Source organism: Lithobates pipiens, unplaced genomic scaffold, assembly GCF_037356315.1.
Source record: "Lithobates pipiens isolate NorthernLeopardFrog02 unplaced genomic scaffold, aLitPip1_a1.2 Scaffold_23, whole genome shotgun sequence".
Taxonomy (NCBI): domain Eukaryota; kingdom Metazoa; phylum Chordata; class Amphibia; order Anura; family Ranidae; genus Lithobates; species Lithobates pipiens.
This window is the reverse complement of record NW_027507785.1, coordinates 153,633,874-153,655,973: the sequence shown is the minus strand read 5'-3', so window position 1 is coordinate 153,655,973 and position 22,100 is coordinate 153,633,874. Positions and strand designations below refer to the sequence as shown.

Genomic DNA, 22,100 nt, shown 5'->3' with positions numbered 1-22,100 from the left:
AGGGCCTTTATTCTATGTTGGGGGAACAGAACGATAGGGCCCTTGGTCATAAACCTGAGCTTGATTAGGTCGGGGGGAGGGGGCAAAGGACTGTGGCTGCCCTTGTTGAAAGAAACTCCCTCTGTTGGCCCCATAGGTCCTATTGGTGGGGATTGGTAGGTGTTTTCTTTTTTTTTTTTTTATTCTTTAATCCTTATCCTCCTCCTCCATGATTTTTAGGAGTTTCATGATTTCTCCCTATATTCCTCGTTCTCTTTAATAGGGCTATGTTTATCCTTAACCACTTTAGGACCGCTGCATGTAATTATACGTCGGCACAATGGCACGGACAGGCACAAGCACGTACGCGTACGTGCCTGCCTTCCCGCGGGTGGGGGGGTCCGATCCCACCCGCTGGCTGCGGCGGTCCATTTTGCTTCAGGAGCGATCTGGGATGAGGGGATGGTCGTTGGTTTCTGGCCATCCCCTCTCGATCACTCCTGGCGAATGAGAAGCTTCCCCTGCCTGTGTAGTGTAAACACAGGCAGGAGGAAGTGATGTCACTCTCCTCGAGGTGGTCTTTTTGACCGGACTGCAAGGAGAGAAGACATCATAGTAAGTGCACCAACACTACACTGACATGTAGGTACACATAGGCACACTTTAACACCCCCCCCGTCACAGTGTCACTGATTGCAGTGATCATTCATTTACTGATCATTTAGTGTCAGGTGTGACTGTAAAAAGTGTCAGGGCAATTAGTGTTAGGTCCAGGGTAGCCCCCTACCCCCCCAATAAAGGTTTAACCCCTTGATTGCCCCCCCAGGTAACCCTTTCACCCCCTTTTGCCAGTGTCACTAAGCCAGTGATGGTGAACCTTGGCACCCCAGATGTTTTGGAACTACATTTCCCATGATGCTCATGCACTCTGCAGTGTAGTTGAGCATCATGGGAAATGTAGTTCCAAAACATCTGGGGTGCCAAGGTTCACCATCACTGCACTAAGCAATCGTTTTTCTGATCGCTGCATTAGTGTCACTGGTGCCGCTAGGTAGCTAGTTACATTTTAGGTTCACTGCCAGGTTTTTATAGCATTAGGTACCCCCATATACTACCTAATAAAGGTTTTAATCCCCTGATTGCCCCTAGAGTTAACCCTTTCACCAGCGATCACCGTATAAGTGTCACTGGTGACGCTGGTTAGCCAGTTAGTTATTTAGGTTCCCTGTCAGGTTTTTATATATCATCAGGGACCCCCATATACTAACTTATAAAGGTTTTAACCCCCTGATTGCCCCAGTTAACCCTTTCACCAGTGATCACTGTATAAGTGTTACGGGTGACGCTGGTTAGTTAGTTTGCTTTTTATAGCATCAGGGCACCCACCATTTATTACCCAATAAAGGTTTAACCCCATAATCAACCGGCGGGTAATATCAATTGGGTTTTAGGGTCAGATGGGGTCTGCGTCGCCCCAGGCAGCGCTAGGTTAGTGCCAGTACCGCTAACACCCACGCGCAAAGCATACACCTCCCATAGTGGTATAGTATCTGAACAGATCAATATCTGATCTGATCAGATCTATACTAGCGTCCCCAGCAGTTTAGGGTTCCAAAAAAACGCATTGTTAGTGGGATCAGCCCAGATACCTGCTAGCACCTGCGCTTTGCCTCTCCCCCCAGCCCACCCAAGTGCAGTATCGATCGATCACTGTCACAAAACACTAAACACATAACTGCAGCGTTCTCAGAGTCAGGCCTGATCCCTGCGATCGCTAACAGTTTTTTTTATAGCGTTTTATATTTAAATACTGAAGGCAGTGCTTGGTTTTCGGAGTCCTGTACGCGGCTAGGCTCCCAAATAGTCCCCCACATGTGGTATCCCCATACTCAGGAGAAGCAGCAGAATGTATTTTGGGGTATAATTTCACATATGCCTATAGCATGTGTGAGCAATATATCATTTAGTGACAACTTTGTGCAAAAAAAAAAAAAAAAGTTTGTAATATTCCCGCAACTTGTGGCAAAATATAAAATATTCCATGGACTCAACATGCCTCTCAGTAAATAGCTTGGGGTGTCTACTTTACAAAATGGGGTCATTTGGGGGGGGGTTTGTGTTATTTTGGCATTTTATGGCCTTCGAAACTGTGATAGGTACTGAGGAGTGAAATCAAAAATTTGCACCCTTAGAAATCCTGAAGGCGGTGATTGGTTTTCGGGGTGCCGTACGCGGCTAGACTCCCAAAAAGTCCCACACATGTGGTATCCCCGTACTCAGGAGAAGCAGCAGAATATATTTTGGGGTGCAATTCCACATATAACTATGGCATGTGTGAGCAATATATAATTTAGTGACAACTTTTTGTAAACTTTTTTTTTGTCATTATTCAATCACTTGGGACAAAAAAAAATATTCAATGGGCTCAACATGCCTCTCAGCAATTTCCTTGGGGGGACTACTTTCCAAAATGGGGTCATTTGGGGGGGTGTGGTTTGTACTGCCCTGCCATTTTAGCACCTCAAGAAATGAGATAGGCAGTCATAAATTAAAAGCTGTGTAAATTCCAGAAAATGTACTCTAGTTTGTAGACGCTAAAATTTTTCCGCAACCCAATAAATATACGCTTATTGACATTTGTTTTTACTAAAGACATGTGGCTGAATACATTTTGGCCTAATGTATGACTAAAATTGAGTTTATTCGATTTTTCTTATAACAAAAAGTAGAAAATATCTTTCTTTTTTTTTCAAAATTTTCAGTCTTTTTCCATTTATATCGTAAAAAATTAAAATCACAGAGGCAATTTAATACCATCAAAAGAAAGCTCTATTTGTGGGAAGAAAAGGACGCAAATTTCGTTTGGGTACAACATTGCATGACCGCGCAATTACCAGTTAAAGCAGTGCAGTGCCAAATTGTAAAAAGACCGCTGGTCCTTAGGCTGACAATTGGTCCGGGGCTTAAGTGGTTAATAGTTTTAATCTCCTCATCAAGTCTTGCCAATTTCTTGAATTTCCTGTCAACCAAAAAGCAGAGAAATGAAACTCCTGCCTTATTAAAATAGTTGTACCATTCCGCCATCTCTGTGTCATGCTTTTGGGGGCCAACTTCCCACCTTAGACTACTCGGGACCATTGAGTTCTTAATATAGGTCTAAAAGTAAGCTATATTCCTCTTTGTGTGGGGTTTCAGAGACCATAAGGTTATTTAGCCTCATACATATTCCCTCTAGGTCACCTTCTTCCTCTTTGTAGAGCTCAAAGATGACATCTACATTTACGACTTTAGTGGCTCTAAATTAAAAAATGTCCATATTCCTATGGGCACTTCTGGATGTAATCAAATGATCACTATTAAATGTATTCAAACAATCACACAAGCTTCAGTAAATGTATCAAAATGAAACATTATTAAGCAAAAAAAAATTTTTCTGGGTCATTTGCTGAGTGTAACAGTCACAGACTCCATAATGATGCCAGGGCTTAGAAGACCTACAGCCATTCATCCTGTGATACTCTGCCAGAGATAGTCTGTGCAAGTTAAAGGCCTTGGCTGGGCTATAGCCACATGCCCTCTTTGCTTGCGTCCGGTAAGCAGATTTTTCTTAAGGTGGCGGGGGCTCCTTGGTTTGAATCACTGTGGTGCCACTGGGAAGAGGATTTATTCCATCCTATATGTTGATCAATAACATGCCATTTCAATTAAGATTTTCCTGCAATATTTGGGACTATTTAGAACAGCTTCTCTCATTTCCTATCTATTGTGTGTATCTCACTTCAAGCTGCTGCTTCGTTTATATAATTTAATTATGTTGGTACACTAGCACATTTTTTATTTTTTTTGCCTAATATTAGGAGATATTTACCATATATACTTGCGCCGACGTCATCGGCACATGCACGCTGAAGAAAGGGCACAATCGCGGCATTTGTAAAGGGCCCATGCCGTGACCATCGGCTCCCATGCGCAATCGCGGAAGTGATGTCACGCGACTCTGGCCAGTCACAGAGCCAGATTCCACAACACCAGAAGGAAGAGGTGTGAAAATGGACGCGGCCACCAGCGAGGACATCTGGAACATTGCGGGATTCATTTGCAGTGGCAATACATGCTAGCTCATTATGCTTTTACTTTGCAGGAAACTAAAGAGGAAATAAAACCCATCATGGTTTATTTCCTCTGTAAGCAGTTTCTGGAGAATCAGGCCCTCACGTCTTCTTGTATCTTCTGGCTGATTACAGAATTTCCTTCTTTGGTCTTAAAGTGCATTTAAACCCACTCTCATCCTTTCTAAACTACTGCATAATTGGTTATCTGGAAGGATATACATGCCTCCTGCATGTATACTTATCTGTCAAATGTCTCCCCTCTGTCTGCTATGAGACCCAAAAAACTGCAGATTTTGTGGGTAGGTCTGTTTTCCAGGGTTCAGTGGGTGAAGTCGTGATGTCAGTAGACTCTCCGCCCACATCTACACTCCCCTTATCAACATGCATTTTCTCATGTGTATTTCTTACACTGAACTTCTGCTATGATCACTAACATCCAGTCAAGCCCAGAAAAGTCCCCACATGACTTCAGCATTCCAAATCATGCTGAGGTGTGGAACAGCCAATTCTTGCAGAGCAGCAGAAGAAAGGAGTGGCAGGGAATTAAAAAATAATGCATGTCTCTTAGGCTAGTGCATGAGATATGTAAATCACCTGTCACTCACAGCAAGGGGGAGGATTTGACAGTTTTTCTCTGTTTGCCAATATTTATCTCACTAAAAAATAAGAGGATTGCTCAGAGCTGGATTAACTCTGTGGCAAGACTGGGCTCAAATGATAGGAAATCGTATACTCTACATTATGACATAAAAAAAAAAAAAAAAAAACATTTCTGGTTTACATCCACTTTAAGGCATGATGAGAGTCCCGTCCAGCTTATGCCTGACAACCCTTTTATACTGTATGTCAGGTTGTTTAACATAGTTACCGACAACGGTTTCAAGCTTTTTTACCTTAACCAAATCAATACTGGGCACTTTCGCCCCCTTCCTTCCCAGACCAATTTTCAGCTTTCGATGCTCTCGCAATTTTAATGACAATTGTGCGGTCATGCTACACTGTACCCAAATTAAATTGTTATCGTTTTGTTTGCACAAATAGAGCTTATTTTGGTGGTATTTATTCATGACTCTGTTTTTTATTTTTTGCGAAAAAAGCGTAAATTTGGAAAAAAAAACAATATTTTCTTTCTATTTTAAAAGAAATGCAATAAAATTTAATTTTGTCATAAATTTAAGCCAAAATGTATTCTGCTACATGTTTTTGGTAAAAAATTTCCATTAAGTGTATAATAATTGGTTCATGTGATCATGGACAGATGTGCACAGATGATCATGTACAGATGTGCGCAGGTAATTATGGACATATGTATGCAGATAATCATTGGGACATGTGATTTTAGTGGGACATATGTGGGGGACAGGTGTTTTTGGGACATTGTGTGGTGACAATAGGTTGGTGATCAGTGAGTAAAAAGCTCTAAAAAAACAACTCATACTCTCTGATCACCAGCCGGCTGCAGCGATCCGCTCTCCTCACTGACAACTTCTGTGTGAGGAAAGGAGAGCCGATTGCCTAGCAACCAACTCTGTGTTTACATCACATGATGGCTGTGATTGGACATGGCTGTCATGTGATCAGGAGGGCCAATCACAGAGCCCTCCTGCCGATCAGAGATTCACCGTGTCCAGTGGACACGAGTGCATCGGGATCGTGCCACTGTGCGCGCACGTGCGATCCCCCTCCTTCTGGGGGACGTTCCTAAACGTGAGCGCCCACCCGGCCGTTTATGTACGCTGCCTGGGTGGGAAGTAGTTAACAACTAATTTTGCACACCGTCAACAGTTCCCATTGTTTGAGGACAACCTGTATTACCAAGGCATTAGTTTGAGAAGCATCCTGAAACAAACTCATCAGTAACCTGATTTCTTTTTCTATCTAAACATGTTGTTTTTAAAAACTAGTCTGATAGAGAAAATCATAAATTTTATACATCTATATTTATATCAAACCCAACACATTGTGCCCATAGTTAAAATGGATGCAGCCAGACTTGGTGGCAGTAGATTTCTGCAGCATATTTGGCAAGTACAGAATCACAGTATATATAAAATAATATGAAAAGTGGTTGTAGGGAAGCTTCAGAATGGCAAAAATGTTTTTATTACAAATGATGTGAGCAGACTGCAGCTCCTCTTTTAGCCCTGCTCTTTCAGGGACCTTGTGTAAATACTGAACTCTGCACTCCAGCTGTGGAATCTCTCCCCCAGCCCCCACCACCCTCTCATATGGTGTGCTTTTGGCTCTTGGTCTAGAATTTAACAACATGACTGCCTGTGTGAGTACACAGTCCCACCCTTATAGTGTATGTGTGAGTGTAAGCTGGAATATCTGGTCCTTCAATAGCCCCTTGTATCTTTCAATCAAACCAGTTGCCTGTGTATGGTATGGTATGTGGCACAACCAGTACACTCCAGAATCTTTGGCCCACTGTTATACTGTTGAACTGGTGAAGTGTGAGCCATTATGAATTTGGACTTGCTTGGGACAACCATAAGCAACTACAAGTTTCTGGAGCAGTTGAAGCGTTGCGGCTTGATCTGCACGTTTTCAAGGATGAACAAGTAAAAGTCTTGAATAGGTGCCCGATGCAGTTTAACAATAATTCAGTTCATTGTTTGCCTGGGGCAGGGGACCGATGAAGTCAATCTGCCAGATCTCTGCAGGCCCTCTCGCCCCTCTTAATCGACCCGGTGGAGTACTTTTGCAATGGCCATCATCGCACATCTCCACACACTGTACAGTTCCCTATTATCGACTTTATCATGTCCATGGATATGTGCAATCCCCTCTGCTGTGCCCATTCATATGTTGCTTTCTCCCCCACATGTGCAGATTGCTTGTGGCCCAGTTGGCCAAGTTAATAAAGTCAGGATCAATTGGCACAACTGCTTTCAATTTTGCAATTTCATCTGCCATTGTTATATTTATCAAAGTCTGAGGGCACATGTGAGTCAACACGCCCCATTTTTATTGTGTGGGAGTGAGCTTCCTTCCAGATGTAGTCCCAGACTTCCTTGCTTCCCACACCACCTTTCTATAAATCATCCATTGGACTTCCACATGGGCATCCAAGTTGTCAGTCCTTTAAAAACTGCCCAGCTGTCAGTGTAGCTAGTGACATGGGAAGAAGAATCCTCCTGAAGAGTCATCACTACAGCTTTCAACTCTGCATACTGACTGGATCCTCCAATTCCGGTCTCCTGCAGGTCTGTGTACTCAGGTTGTAGGCTGCTGCTGTCCATTTACACCCAGACGAGGTGACTATGGCTGAACCATCAGTGAACCACGCTGACTCCTTCATGTCTTTTGACAGAGACTCAAAGGGTGGAGCCCCTTATATGGGGGATAACTGCAGCACATGAATTTCTTCTTCTGTCTGGGTACTAGTGAAAGTATCAAGCCCTGCCAACTGTTTTGAAATGCCTCTGACATCCCCAGCTGCAATACCCCCACTTTCTAGAAGGTACCACTTCCATTTTATCAGTGACTGGTTCACGCTACAGCTGCCCTAGTGGTCAGTCCATTATCGCTCACCCATCCTGCTATTGGCAATGCAGTATGGATAGTGACTGTATCCTTTCCTGTAATGGTCTCTACATGTTGAAGTGCTGTGTAGGCCCCAAACAGGTACTTCTAGGAGCTTGCATCTCTTCTGTGCCGCTGTCAGTTGTTTGGACCAAAATCCAATGGGTATTGCTTTCTCTGTCCTTTCTATTCATTTGGCTGCCACAGACTCCAAGGTATGGTACCATCCTGCTCCACTACATCCAGCTGAAATGGTACTGCTTGTTTCAAGGGTCACAATCCCTGATGCTGCAAAATGGCTTCTTTAGCAGCAAGGAATATGGTTTGCTGCTCTAAAGCCCATGAGAACTCGATCTTTTTCCTGGTGACATTGTATATCGGCCTCAGGATCAGCCCAAGATGTGTTAACAATCTCCAGAATCCCACTCCTATGAACTTCTGTGCCTCATTTTTGGTAGTAGGGAGCGACAACACTTGGATAGTTTGCACAGCTGTCCACATCATACCCAGGAATTTTACCTCTGTGGCATGTCCTTGGACCTTGTCTCTTTTGCTAGCCCATCCTCTGTTCTCCATGTGCTGTATCAGCAGGTGCAGTGCCTCAGTTGCATTTTCTTTTGTCCCAGAAATTATGATGTCATCAATGTAGTGAAAAACAGCAACTTTCAAATTTAGGGTACTTGAAGCGATTGTAACGCTTTATTTATTTCTTTAACCACTTCCCACCCGGCCAATGCATATATACGGCCGGGTGGGAGCCGTCTACTCCTGACAGGCCGTTCAGGAACGTCCTTCAGGAGTAGCGGGATCGCGCGCGCACGCTCGCGCAGCGTCGCGATCCCGATGTGCTCGTGTCACCCGGACACGGCACATCTCAGATCGGCAGGAGGGCTCTGTGATTGGCCCTCCTGATCACATGACGGCCGTGTCCAATCACGGCCGTCATGTGATGTAAACAAACAGCCGGTTGCTAGGCAATCGGCTCTCCTCTCCTCACACGGAAGTCACCGCTGAGGAGAGGAGAGCAGAACGCTGCAGCCGGCTGATGATCAGTGAGTATGGGCTGCTTTTTACAGCTTTTTACTCACTGATCATCAGTGTAGTGTAAACACACAACACACCACACAGTACAAACACAGTCCCCACATATGTCCCCAAAACACACATGTCCCCAAAACATACATGTCCCCAAATAATAAAAACACATGTCCCTAATAATAAAAACATGTCCCCCACATATGTCCCACTAAAATCACATGTCCCAATGATTATCTGCACACATATGTACGTGATCACCTGCACACATATGTACATGATCATTTGCGTACATATGTCCGTGATCACACAAACCAATTATTATACACTTAACGGATTTTTTTTTACCAAAAACATGTAGCAGAATACATTTTGGCTTAAATTTATGACACAATTTGATTTTATTGGATTTCTTTTCAAATAGAAAAAAGAAAATATTGTTTTTTTTCCAAATTTCCGCTATTTTTGCGCTTATATCGCAAAAAAAAAAAACGGAGTCGTGAATAAATAACACCAAAATAAAGCTCTATTTGTGCGAACAAAATGATAACAATTTCAATTGGGTACAGTGTAGCATGACCGCGCAATTGTCACTGAAAGCGCTAGAGCGCTGAAAGCTGAAAATTGGGCTGGGAAGGAAGGGGGTGAAAGTGCCCTGTATTGTAGTGGTTAAATAACAAACCTGTTATACTTACCTCCTCTGTGCAAGGGATTTGCAGAGTGATCCTGATCTTCCTTTTTCTGGGGTCCCCCCGCAATACTCCTGGCTCCACCTCTTTTCAAGTGCCCCCACAGAGAGCCGCTTTCCATGGGGGCACTCGTGCGGGCATGCTTCCAAGTCCTGCTGCTGTGTCCATTGACACAGACCCGAGACAACAGCTGGAGCTGCTGTGCTAGTCCCTATCGCTGGAACGATCAGGCTCAGGTAAGAAAGGGGGGGGTCTGGGGGGGGGGGGGGTGTTGCAGCACAAAAGGTTTTTCACTTTAATGCATAGAATGCATTAAGGTGAAAAACTGTGAGGGTTTACAACCCCTTTAAATCTCGAGCAATCAGTCCATGACAAATCGTTGGAGAATGAACATAGTCTTCAGGAAGCACAGTTAAAGTGTGCTGGTGGCCATCCCACACAAAAGAAAAGTGGTCCTGGCAATCTGGGTCTATCAAAATAAAAAATAAACCATTAATGTATATCACAGCATAATATTCTAATGCCTCTTTAGTTTTCTCAATGATTGAAATCATAGCAGGTACAGCTGACTTCAATGGAGGTGCCACTTTGTTTAGACCTCTGTAATCCTGTCAGGGCTTGCTTAGCCCTTCCTCCTCTGGGCTGGCTGCTCAGCTGTCGGCTAATTGCCAGCTCTCTTCTCTTTCCATAGTTACCAGCTGTTCCTGATGATGCTCGTCTGACCTGCCTACTTAAAGCCTTCCAGCTCACTTTTTCCTTTGCCTTCGCATTGGTCACATCACAAGGAACCATCTCCTGCTGTTTGTATCAAGACTGGCTTGCTGACATCCCTCCTGGCTTCTTATCCTGCTTGCAGTTGCTCTCGTTGGACCCCTGACTTCTGGCCTGGCTGATTGCCCGATCTGGTTAATGAACTTTGGACTGGCTGACTACCCGATCTGGCTACTGGACTCTGACTATGCTTGACTACGCTTTTTCTATTTACCTTTTTATTTTTATTAATAAACAAGTGTGATTTGATTGTACTTCTGTCTCTGTCTGTTTCATGGTTTCTGACAGTACGCGAAGGCCATGAATTCAGAAGATACAGTCAATCCACGTGTTGGTAATATTTTTTCCAGATTGGATGAGCAAGATCACCGCATGGATCAGTTTGCCTTGGCATTACAAATGCTCTTGAATCGCACGGCTCACCTTGAATCCCCCACGGTGGCTGCTCCAGTACAACCTGAGTCGCAGGCCGTCCCTGCTGCTGCGCCAGTCTCTGTGCAGGCACCCGCCTTGAGTATTACCTCTATATGAGGTATGTCTGGTTCTGCTCCTCTTCCCCAGCGATTTGGGGGTGATCCAGTTCAATGCAGAGGGTTTCTCAATCAGGTTGAGATATACTTCGAAATGGTGCCCCAGGCGTTTCCCACGGACAGAAGCAAAGTAGGTTTTGTGATATCTTTGCTTTCTGAGAGAGCCTTGGCCTGGACTAACCCTCTATGGGAGACGCAAAAACTGACCATAAGAATCTTACATTCTTGTCTGAGGCTAAGCGACTCTCTCCCAGAAGGGCGCGATGGGCTCTTTTCTTGTCGAGCTTTAATTACATTGTCTCATTCTTACCCGGTACTAAGAATGTAAGGGCTGATGCCTTGTCACAACAATTTTCCTCCACTTCCAATTTGGAGTCGGTTCCGGTTGCTATGATTCCTCCTGATCGTATCTTGGCTACGGTTTGCACCAGTCTTCTTTGGGTGACAAAATTCTTGCTGCTCAGGTCCATGCTCCTCCTGATAAACCTTGTGACCGCTGCTTTGTCCCAGAGAGTCTCCATACTGCAGTGCTCCAGACTTACCATTCTCCCAAGGCAGCTGGCCATCCTGGGAAGAATCAACTCATTTGGGCCATCTCCCAACAATTCTGGTGGCTTAGTGTACGGGCCGATGTTACTGCTTTCATAGCTGCCTGTCCTGTGTGTTCTCAGAGTAAGACTCCACGACACCTTCCTGTGGGCCTCCTACAACCCATACCCAATGGAGAGAGGCCCTGGACTCACCTGTCTATGGATTTCATTGTGGAATTGCCCAACTCCCTAGGCAACACTGTTATCCTTTATGGGGGTTGACCGGTTCTCAAAGATGTGTCATTGTATTCCACTTAAGAAGTTGCCCACCTCTAAGGAACTGGCTTCCATTTTTGCTTGGGAGATCTTTCGCTTACATGGGCTACCCAAGGTGATTGTCTCGGATAGGGGCAGTCAGTTTGTCTCCCGGTTCTGGCGAGCCTTTTGTGCACAGTTGGGAATCCAGCTTGCGTTCTCTTCTGCGTATCACCCGCAGTCTAATGGGGCTGCAGAACGAGCCAATCAGTCCTTGGAGCAATTCCTACGTTGCTATATTTCTGACCATCATAACAACTGGTCTGACCTATTACCTTGGGCAGAGTTTGCTCACAACAATGCCTTGAATTCTGCCTCCTGATTGTCTCCATTTATGGCGAATTATGGTTTCCAACCTTCCATGTTGCCTGACTCGTTTGTTCCGCAGAGTATTCCTGCGTTAGAGGAGCATCTCCATGGTCTTCGTTCCACTTGGGTACAAGTCCAGGAGGCTTTGCGTCATGCTAATGATAGGTACAGACTCCATGCTGACCGCAGACGCCTGCCTGCGCCTTCCTACCAGGTTGGGGACAGGGTCTGGCTGTCATCTCGCAACCTCCGGCTTCGTGTTCCCTCACTGAAGTTTGCACCTCGGTTTATTGGGCCTTTCCGTATCCTTCGCAGGATTAACCCAGTAGCTTACACGTTGGACCTTCCTCCTAGTATGCGCATCTCTAATGTGTTTCATGTCTCCTTATTGAAACCGTTGGTCTGTAACCGATTTACCACCTCGGTGCCACGTCCTCACCCTATTCAGGTTGAGAACCATTAGTATGAGGTACAATCCATTGTTGACTCCCGTAGGTTCCGTGGGCACATCCAGTACCTGGTGCATTGGAAGGGGTAAGGTCTGGAGGAACGCTCCTGGGTTTCATCCTCTGACGTACATGCCCCTGTCCTCCTCCGCAAGTTCCATAGACTCAAGCCCGGTGGCCCTCCAAGGGAGATGGGTCATTGGGGGGGGGGGGGGTACTGTCAGGGCTTCCTCCTCTGGGCTGGCCACTCAGCTGTCGGCTAATTGCTAGCTCTCTTCTCTTTCCACAGTTACCAGCTGTTCCCAATGATGCTCGTCTGACCTGCCTGTTTAAAGCCTTCTAGCTCACTTTTTTCCTTTTGCCTTTGCGTTGGTCACATCACAAGAAACCATCTCCTGCTGTTTGTATCAAGACTGGCTTGCTGACATCCCTTCTGGCTTCTTATCCTGCTTGCAGTTGCTCTCGTTGGATCCCTGACTTCTGGCCTGGCTGATTGCCCGATCTGGTTAATGAACTATGGACTGGCTGACTACCCGATCTGGCTACTGGACTCTGGCTATGCTTGACTACGCTTTTTTCTATTTACCTTTTTATTTTTATTAATAAACTAGGGTGATTTGATTGTTCTTCTGTCTCAGTCTGTTTCATGGTTTCTGACAAATCCACAGTCATTCTATATGTCCCATCGGGTTTCTCTACTGGAAACACCGCAGATGAGAAAGGACTTGCAGCAGGTCTAAGGATCTCTACAACGGTTCTTGAATAGTCTCCCCAATTTCTTTGTGGCCTCCAGGAAGTCTGCACTGCTTGAGACAGGCTTTCTTCTCTGGTGGAGGAATGTAGATGACCTCTGACCACAGCCCTCACCGCCCTAACCAGATACGCTTTATCAGGATACCAAACTGAATGTACCCCGTTCAGTCTGAATAGACTGACCTTGAAGTACTTTCATTCCAATAATATTTTCATGCAACTATGATACCAAAACATTTGTCCAAAATCCTGGTCCCTTGCCAATTGCCAGTGGTTTGGTTTTCCCTCCCAAACCTTCTTCATGAATCACTTCTCCTTTGTGATGGGAAGGATTTCCTTGCAAAAGTTTTGCGATGTGACAATGGCACGCACCCTGGCTTTATTAACACGATTACGGCCCTTCCTTTTCCTTAAGGTATTAATTGATCAGCCCAACTAGCATTTGAATGAATACACCTTCAGAAGCAACTGCTAGCTGGTCTTTTAATACCTTCACTTCTGCCTCTGCCTTCTCCCTTTTCTGTGATTCAGTAATGCGAGCATAGAGAAAGTACCATCCCACTGTGGACACCTCCTTCCTCTCTACTTTACTTAAATCCAACCCCTTAAGGCTAAAATCTACAAAATAATCTGAGATTTTATCACCCCAAGTATTATTCAAGGGAGAAACATACTTTGAAAATTCTTTAGAAAGAGGCTCCTACTCATTGTCTCTGGCCCAGATAGGTAAGCTGCATGCTCCCTTATGAACACCAGAAACTTCTGCAGCCTTGCTTTTCCTAAACAGCTTGCACAACATTTTTACCTAGCATAAGCTACACAACACACCACAGAAAAACAAGTCTGCTTCAGCACAATATATTCTGGTGCCGAGCCCCAAATTGTTGCGCTTGCGTCTATCTAACAAAGTTACTATGCAGTATAAGCAAGGAAGCTGAGATCTCTGCAGTGTATAAATGTGCTTTAACTATACAAAAATGCTATACTTTACAAAACTATTTCAAAATATTAGGAATACAGTACAAGACTCACAGATAGATATATCAAGCAAGATGACTAGCAAAAAAGCGGAAACTATGGTCTGTAACAGTAGAAATATGCTTAACCTTTTCACTGTCAGGACGTACAGGTGGCCAAGTCTGTACACCGTACAGACTTTATTTCTCCCTCTCCTATAAGCTTATGGTGACCATAAGGTTATATTAGAATTGTTCAGCAGACTCTGCCGAACAATTCTATAACTCTTATCAGCGGATTGCAACCCTAAATGTGACCCCGCCCCCCACCCATGCGCCCACTTCCCTGTCCCCAACCTCTTCACCCCCGCCGCTCCCTTCCACCTAAAACTGCTCCCCCCACTCTCCTTTCCTATCCCATTCATCCCCCTTCTTTCCCCCCAGCACTGATTACCCCTCCTTCACCTGATCCGACCCCTCCCCCCATGCAAAACTGCTCCCCGCAGCTACCATCATTAGTCAGCATCACTCCTCTTCCACTCCCGCCATCTTCAGGTTCTGCATGGCGCTTGGGGGGATCCAGATGTGTCCTCCCGCCAGTCAGCCCCCCCCCCGTACCAGCCCCACACCCCCGACCCATCATTGCTCTGGTGGCATCTCTCCCTCCCTCCTGCTGCCTGCAGCTTCTCCCTGCAATGAGCTCCGCAATCTGTCAGACTGGGAAGCGCAGCGGGGGAAGGGGGGAGGAGGCGGTGCTGGTTGAGGTGAAGTTGTGGCTTGGGGGGACTTGGTAAACGTGTGTGTTTACCAAGCTTCCCCCCCATAGTACACTGGATATAGGCAGCAATCGCTCCTATATCCACTGACAGCTGATGCATAGTAAACCGCAAGAGTTACTATGTATCAGACTGTAATTTTATGAATGAATGAGAAATCTCTATACAGATTCCTCATTCATTCAAGTAAAATGCTACAGAGAAATGGATTATCTTCAGTCCCATTCTCTGTCTCAAAAAATCGATTTTTAGACCTCTGATTATCTCACCAAAGACCCCCCCAAAAAAATAATTTATATATAAAAAAGACACATAGTATGATCACCACCCCCCCCCCCCCACCCTCCCAGGTCCATCTGCACTCAGCCTCTCCACGGTGATGGTTCCCCCCCACACTCACTAATTCACGGCTTGTTCAGCTTATCCTCCCGGCCAGCCTTATCCATCCTCCATCCTGTTTGGCCAGAAGGAGAAGTCGGAAGATATTAATTCGCTATTGTCACAAGTAGGGGGGTTTGGGGTGCAATGCTCTGCTCCCCGAGCCCAACATTTTTCAAGCCAATTAGAGCCTCAGGTTCTAATCATGTGGCTTGAAAAAAAAAAACTCATACAAACATATGAGTCTGGCGCTCTGCAGAGGGCAGCGCCCCTAATGGACCGGCCACTCCTGGTAAGACCCTTTTCACATCGAGTCGACTTTGTGAAGCAGATCTGCCTGTTCAGTGGGGGATCTGTCTGCTGATCTCTACTGAGCAAGCAGATGACAGGTCCATGTCCGCTCTGCTGAGGCAGAGAGGACATGGACACAACCCGCTGTTCTCTATGGGGCGGTCGGATAGAAATGGACTTCATTTGATCCGGTCTGCTAGATGGATGGGGAATTGGCTCCCCATCCCTCTGTTTTTAGCAGACTGGACTGGATCTGATGCAGGTGGGTGTAAATGGACACATGTCCATTTACATCAGCCTCTCCATAGAGAACAATTGGTGGTCTTTTGGGCCGGCTGAAAAATGGACAGGCAGATCCAATCAATGTGCTTGTGTGAAAGGGGCCTAAGGCCTTGTCCACACAGGGCATACGCAGCGTACCTTTACAGGGATGCACAGGTGTTCCATGCATTGCTGTGCAGGCAGTCCCATTGATGTCATTTGGGATGTAGCAACTGCACAAACAGAGCCATTGTTCTCAATTTTACATCAGTGTAGGTCCGCCTGCATGTATCTGAGCTCACACTGTCTGTGTTTGGGGTGGTGTACCCACACCCACACAGATGTCAGATTGGGAACACCAGCTATGCCTGTGCAGCCATTGCATCCCAATTGACATAAATGGGACTGCCTATACTGGGATGCACGGAACACCTGTGCATTCCTGTGTGGGTAAACATGGCCCCCCATGGGTGTACATTTTAGTATGCCACATGTGAACAATGCTTTAGTAGAGATTTAGCAGGAATTTTGTAAGTTATGTTGTGCACTATTAATGATTTTAGTGTATTTTTGGGGAAAAAAAATTATTTTGATAAACATTTGCTTAAATATTGCGCAGCCTTAAAAATCAGTAGCACCTTCTATTTATTCTACTGGCCATGTGCTTTCAGAAAATGTATGGTTGTGGTAGTATCATTTCTCTGTGCCTTCAAACATCCTTCCAGGATCCTGCCCCATGGGCCATGTTTCGGCATGATCTGTCGCACACTGTTTCCATTGGATACAGCAGATGACAGATCAGTGTGCCGGCCTGCTGTTGGTACCATTTGATCGCTGTGACCAATCACAGTAGATCACATGGCAATTGTACACAATGAATGGCTTTGATTCATGCCTTTCATTGTGTATTTTTTTGATCTCTCTGATTGGTCATAGTAGTCACATGGTACAGACAGGGCCAGTCACAACTAATCACAATAGTAAACACTGAATGAATGGATTTCATTCAGAAAAAAATGGTTGCTTTAGAACAGTGAAGTTCACTGTTATAAGCAATCATAGTATTAAAAATATATATATTTTTTTCTTTTACATACTGTCACCAGTCAGTGTCCCTGTTTACCACCACACCAGTTACTGTATAAGATGAAGCTGTACTGCACTGATGACAGTATGTAAAAAAAAAAAAAAAAAAGGGGTAATTTTGGGGTATTAGCACTGTCTTGGCATTTTAGGGCCTCAAGGAATTACCATAAATAGGCCATCAATACATCAGGATAAATTTAATTTTCATATATATACACACACTGATTTGGGTTATTTTCACCAAAGAAATTAAGCAGTATATATTTTGGCTTAAATTTATAAGGAAGGACTATTTGGAAAATGTTATAACAAACAAAGAATAGGATGTTTTTTAAATTAAAAATGTTCTGCCTTTTTTCATTTAATTTAGCAAAAAATCAAAAGCCTAGTGGTAATTAAATACCACCAAAAGAAAGCACTAGTTGTGTGAAAAGAAATGTCATATGGGTACAGTGTTGCATGACTGAGCAATTCTCATTCAAAGTATTACAGCTGAAAATTGGCCTGGGCAGGAAGGGGTGAAAGTGCCCTGTATTGAAGTGGTTAAGATTCCGACCTAGTTTGCAATTATGCAAATTCATTTGTTTAAAACCTGAAAATTGCAACAATGATGATCATAATTACATGGGCGCTGTTTACAGCTCTTACAGCATTTACATCCAGATATAGGCAAATCTATTTTAGAGGTTATTCTGCCAGCAAATTACAGTCAATTTTCTTTATAAATGCTTTCACATTGGGGTGGTGCACTTGCAGGATGGGAAAAGTCCTGCAAGCAGCATCTTTGGGGAGGTGTGGGAGTGGTGTATACACTGCTCCTGAAACTCCCTGCCCATTTAAATGAATGGGTAGCGCTGCTGCAGCGCCTGCAAAGCATTTCGGCAGTGCTGCAACAAGGGCACTATTAACCCTTTTGTTGGCTGCTAGCGGGGGTTAAAAGCACCCCGCTAGCGGCCGGAAAAAAAACACCGCTATAACAGCCCGCACCACCCCAGTGTTAAAGGAGTCTAAGCGGTATGAGCATTATAATTGAATTTTATAATGTTTAGTTGCAAAGTGAAAAGCTATAAAGACCTAGTGCAGTGTCTTTGTGTATAGTTTTCTGTTTGTCTTACATTTTAATTACAATTTGATTTTTTTCTTCCTTTTTAAATATAGATGATGTACAAGAAGCTTTTAACTTGATTAAAGACCTAGAACCATCTACTCCACAGGTACATATTCATCTTTACTTTATGGTCATTAATGATTGTATGTGAGCTTGTGTTAGCTACAGTATGTGTTTTTAAAGTGATACTAAAGTCTACTTTTTGTTTTTTTTCGTTAAAAATAACAACCATGTTATATTTGCCTGCTCTCTGCAGTGGTTTTTGACAGAGCAGTCCAGATCCTCCTCTTCTTGGGTCCCTCTTTGGTGCCCCTGACCCCTCCCTCCTGTTGAGTACCCCTACGGCAAGCAGCTTGCTATGAGGACACCAGAGCCGAGTCGCCACTCCCTGTGTCTATTCAGACACGGCGCTGTGGCCCAGCCCTGCCTGCCCCCTTTCTCTGCTGATTGGCACACTGCTGTCTCAGCCAATGAGGAGAGGAGTTCCAGACAGCGGAGTCTCTCTTGCAACATCGCTGGATCTATATGATGGACCTTAGGTAAGTATTAGGGGGGATAAGGGGGGCTGCTGCACACAGGTTTTTTTTATCCTACAATGCATTGATATAAAACCTTCTGCCTTTACAACCACTTTAAGGTCAAACCCTACATTAATTTGCCTTTCTGAATTGACTCTTATTTCCCAGTGTCCTATAAGCTAACATATAGATGAGTATATTGATTTATATATGTGTTGATAAACTTTCACAGTGCACTGGAATTAGTACATCTGCTCTGTTTCCTCTCAGCACACCTTAGCAGCCATACGATCAATGAGTGGTTTTCACCTCATATCAATAGAAAGAATATATCAATCCACTTTGGCCTCTTACAGATAGTTTGACAGCAACAACTTGTCAAAAAATGCAGTTCAGTCTTTTAATATCATAGCTTAAAGAGGAACTCCAGCCAACCTCCCTATTTTTTTTTTTTTTCCCCCGCTTACCTGATGGTGGTATCTGCACATTTCAGATACTTACCCATCCAGTGATTACAGCATTGTCTCTCTGAGATCCTCTAATGCCCAGCCACAGCTCCATCCCACGCCACCATGTTTTCTTTGACATCATCGAGAGGCCAGCCGGCTCTTCCAAGTTCAGCGGGCGGACCTCTCAATGACACGCCAATAGGCCCGTCCCCTTCTCCTGTTCTTAAATGAAAGGCTATGCCTCCTGGGATATGTGGCACTGCTGTGAGCGGTCCCAGCAGGGGTTGTGAGGTTGCGCTGCTTCGAAAATGCAGTGGTTTCTTCCATTCCCCTCTCACGCGTAAGCAAATGCAGTCTACTCCAGCAGCTGGGGGTGTGATTTACCTGCTGGCTTACCCTGTTTGATAATCTGTTGTATGTGCAGGGCTTCTGAGGCTCCTTGGTTTTGGGCTTAAGCTGACAGTGTGCTGCAACCTTTCTGATTTTGGGGCATACTTTAGGGGGAATGAAGGTGTTGCAGTTAGCCAACATGTCATTATTTTTGCAGGTCGGGACCCTGGATTAAGGTTTAGGATCTGCTCCCAAGAATTGTGCAGTCTGTGGGGGAAAAATGGGATCTTTCTGGTCCAAGCCTTTATGTCACTCTTGTATCAGTGGCCTGGTTAAAGATGAATCAGCTATGGCCTATAGTAAATTTGTGTCTTCAGTTAAAGAAGAGTTGTCCTCCACCTTGTCAGACTACAGTATATCCTCGACAGCTGCAGCTTCATCTGTTTTTGAGGAAGTTTTGCATGGCAAGGTTATTGAAGACGCATCTGGAGCCATGTCATCCTTTCAAGCAGGTTTGGCTACTGAAGCTGAATCCGGAGATGAAGATGTGTCTTCTAGAGTATTTAAGTACAAATTGTCCAAATCATGAATGATTTGCTAAAAACTATTTGAGACCCTGGCAATTTAAAATAAGGTGCAGCTATCTAGAGTTAATCACTCACATGGCCATACATGTAATCGCCATCATCCCTTAAATGGAATATAAGAATAAACCCCAGAGTGGGATTATGTGGGCAATTGAAAAAAGATACTGTATTTATAAAACATATATATTTATTACAAATAGACTTGAATACAATTCCCAATAGAAATACAAAACATCTGTCACGTACCTTACAGCGGAGTCCGAAATGATGAGGGTGGCCTCTTGCACGGCCCCGGTCCTAGCACCCCTGGAGGTGGAGACAGGAACTGCTAGGGCAGCGGAAGGGTGCAGGTGCCTGAAGGCAAGCAGGTAGCAAGTCAAAGCTCAAGCAGGAGCCGGCAACGGGCTGGCAGAGAGGTACACAGATGGCAGGCAGGCTCATGGTCGGGGACAGGCAGAGTTTGGCAACAGGACAGGCAGCGGAGTACAGAATCGGGCGACAAAGTGAAGTCAAAGGTTCAAGCCGGGTTGGTGCAGGTAAACAAGGCAGACAAGGTTGCAAGGGTATTCCAAGAAGGCGGTCAGGATGAGCCGGGTGTTCAAGATCCATGGAAGTCAGACAAAGTAGTAGCAGGTATACAGGAACGAGCTGAGACAATCCAGCACTGATGCCAAGTGGCTGTTAGTTTAAATAGGGCGCCGTGCGCCGTGATTCGCCCCGGGTGGGTGCATGAGCACAAGAACGTGCACTTTGCGCATGTCCATTCCACAAAAATGCGCTGATGCGCACATCTGTGCGCCAGTGCTCACATCCATGCGCCGATGCTCATATCTATTACATATGATGCGCACATATAATCGGAAAAGGTGCACAAATTCGCGTATTGGATCCGGGATTCACCTGCTTGGTGTGGAGGTTCCCTGACAACATCACAACAATGATATCACATTACATAAAGAAAGTTGGTGTAAACATGAAGTGGTAGTCCCAATCTACTTGCAGTTGCTTCATCCAGTGAATTGCGATAAGATAAAGTAGGTGGGAATAACCAACGCGTTTCAAACTATGCTGATATAAGCAAATTTTCTTCAGGGAATATTACCACTTCTGCAAAAAACATTTTCAATTAAAGAGCAAATATTGTATATGACCATGTATGTGATTACACCTGAATATATACATACAGACACAAACAATTATACATATTCATATATACACTTCCAATGTTTGATTTCTCTAGCAAGAGCATTCCTAGTAACAAGAGAACCATATATCAGTGTATCAATACTCCTCACCAAACTACAGGAACCCATCAGCAACCTGCTTCACATTACCCCCGAAGGGAATAGAAGGGAAAAGGAAACCAGATAAAATGAAATGAAAAATCCCTTGAAAGAAAATTAGTATCTATTCCATGTAATACTGGGTCAGCCTACATGATGTTCACCCGAAGGCTGGCCCAATAAATACCTACATTCAAAAATGGGGGGGTGGACTTCACATGGAGGAATCAGCGTACTGTGCTCGGTGACAGCCCGGGAGAGAGACCAGGGAGGTGGGAGCAATAACAAGCCAGCCGGGAGTAGTAATCAACCAGCCAGCCGGGAAGCCGTGAGTGGCAATCTGCCAGACAGTCTGTCAGCCGTGAGTCATGAGCTGTGTTCAGTGATGGGTTGCGCTAGTGAGTTGTGTTTTGATACCTCTTCGGAGGACTTGTAATCATGTAATGAGGTAGCCAGCATAACCCCTGCTTAACCCCTGCTCATCGCTGCTATCACCGCTACTGTCACCACTTACATTAGCATTGCCTTGTGCCTGTGTTTTTGCTCTTTTTGCATGCCCTCTACCTCTGCATAATCTGGTATCCATGGACTTTTGCTTTTACTTTTGTTCCTGCTTTGTCTGCACTGGTCCCCTCAGCATCAGTATTTGCATCAGTATTTGCTCTGGTTCCCCCCCCCCCCCCCGGCCTCCCCTCAGGTTCTCTGGTTTGTCCCTGGTTCTCATGGGCAAGAGGAGACGTGGTATTTCTATTGGCCTATATGATATTACACCTGTATCCCCGCAAACTGATATTTAGGACTTTTTCTCTGTCGGCCGATGGACCCACTCCTCTAGCATAATAGCGAAGATGGCAACAGAGCAACAGGTGGGTCCGCAGATAGACCGGCAAGTAAGTCAGTCTATAAGACAGTATACAGACCTGCATACAGGGGTCGCTTACACTCCATCTTACACTCCATCTCACATTCCATCTTGCTCTCCAATATATAGTCCTGCTCTCCAACAATCCAAGGCTGTTGTTGCAGTTGTTCTACAAGAATCGCAGAGTGTTTCACCTCTCTCCTCTCCACCTCTGCCTC

The 22,100-nt window shown here is 44.9% G+C and overlaps 1 protein-coding gene across 2 annotated transcripts in view; it reads left to right on the top strand.

Moving 5' to 3' along the window:
- The window catches only part of IFT56 (intraflagellar transport 56), an 872,526-nt gene that overhangs the window by 413,532 nt on the left and 436,894 nt on the right, over positions 1-22,100 (top strand). For both annotated transcript variants that reach the window (XM_077452501.1, XM_077452500.1), the window contains exon 10: positions 17,904-17,959. In XM_077452501.1, the coding sequence (XP_077308627.1) occupies positions 17,904-17,959 (56 nt within the window). The remainder of the gene's footprint in view (positions 1-17,903; positions 17,960-22,100) is intronic.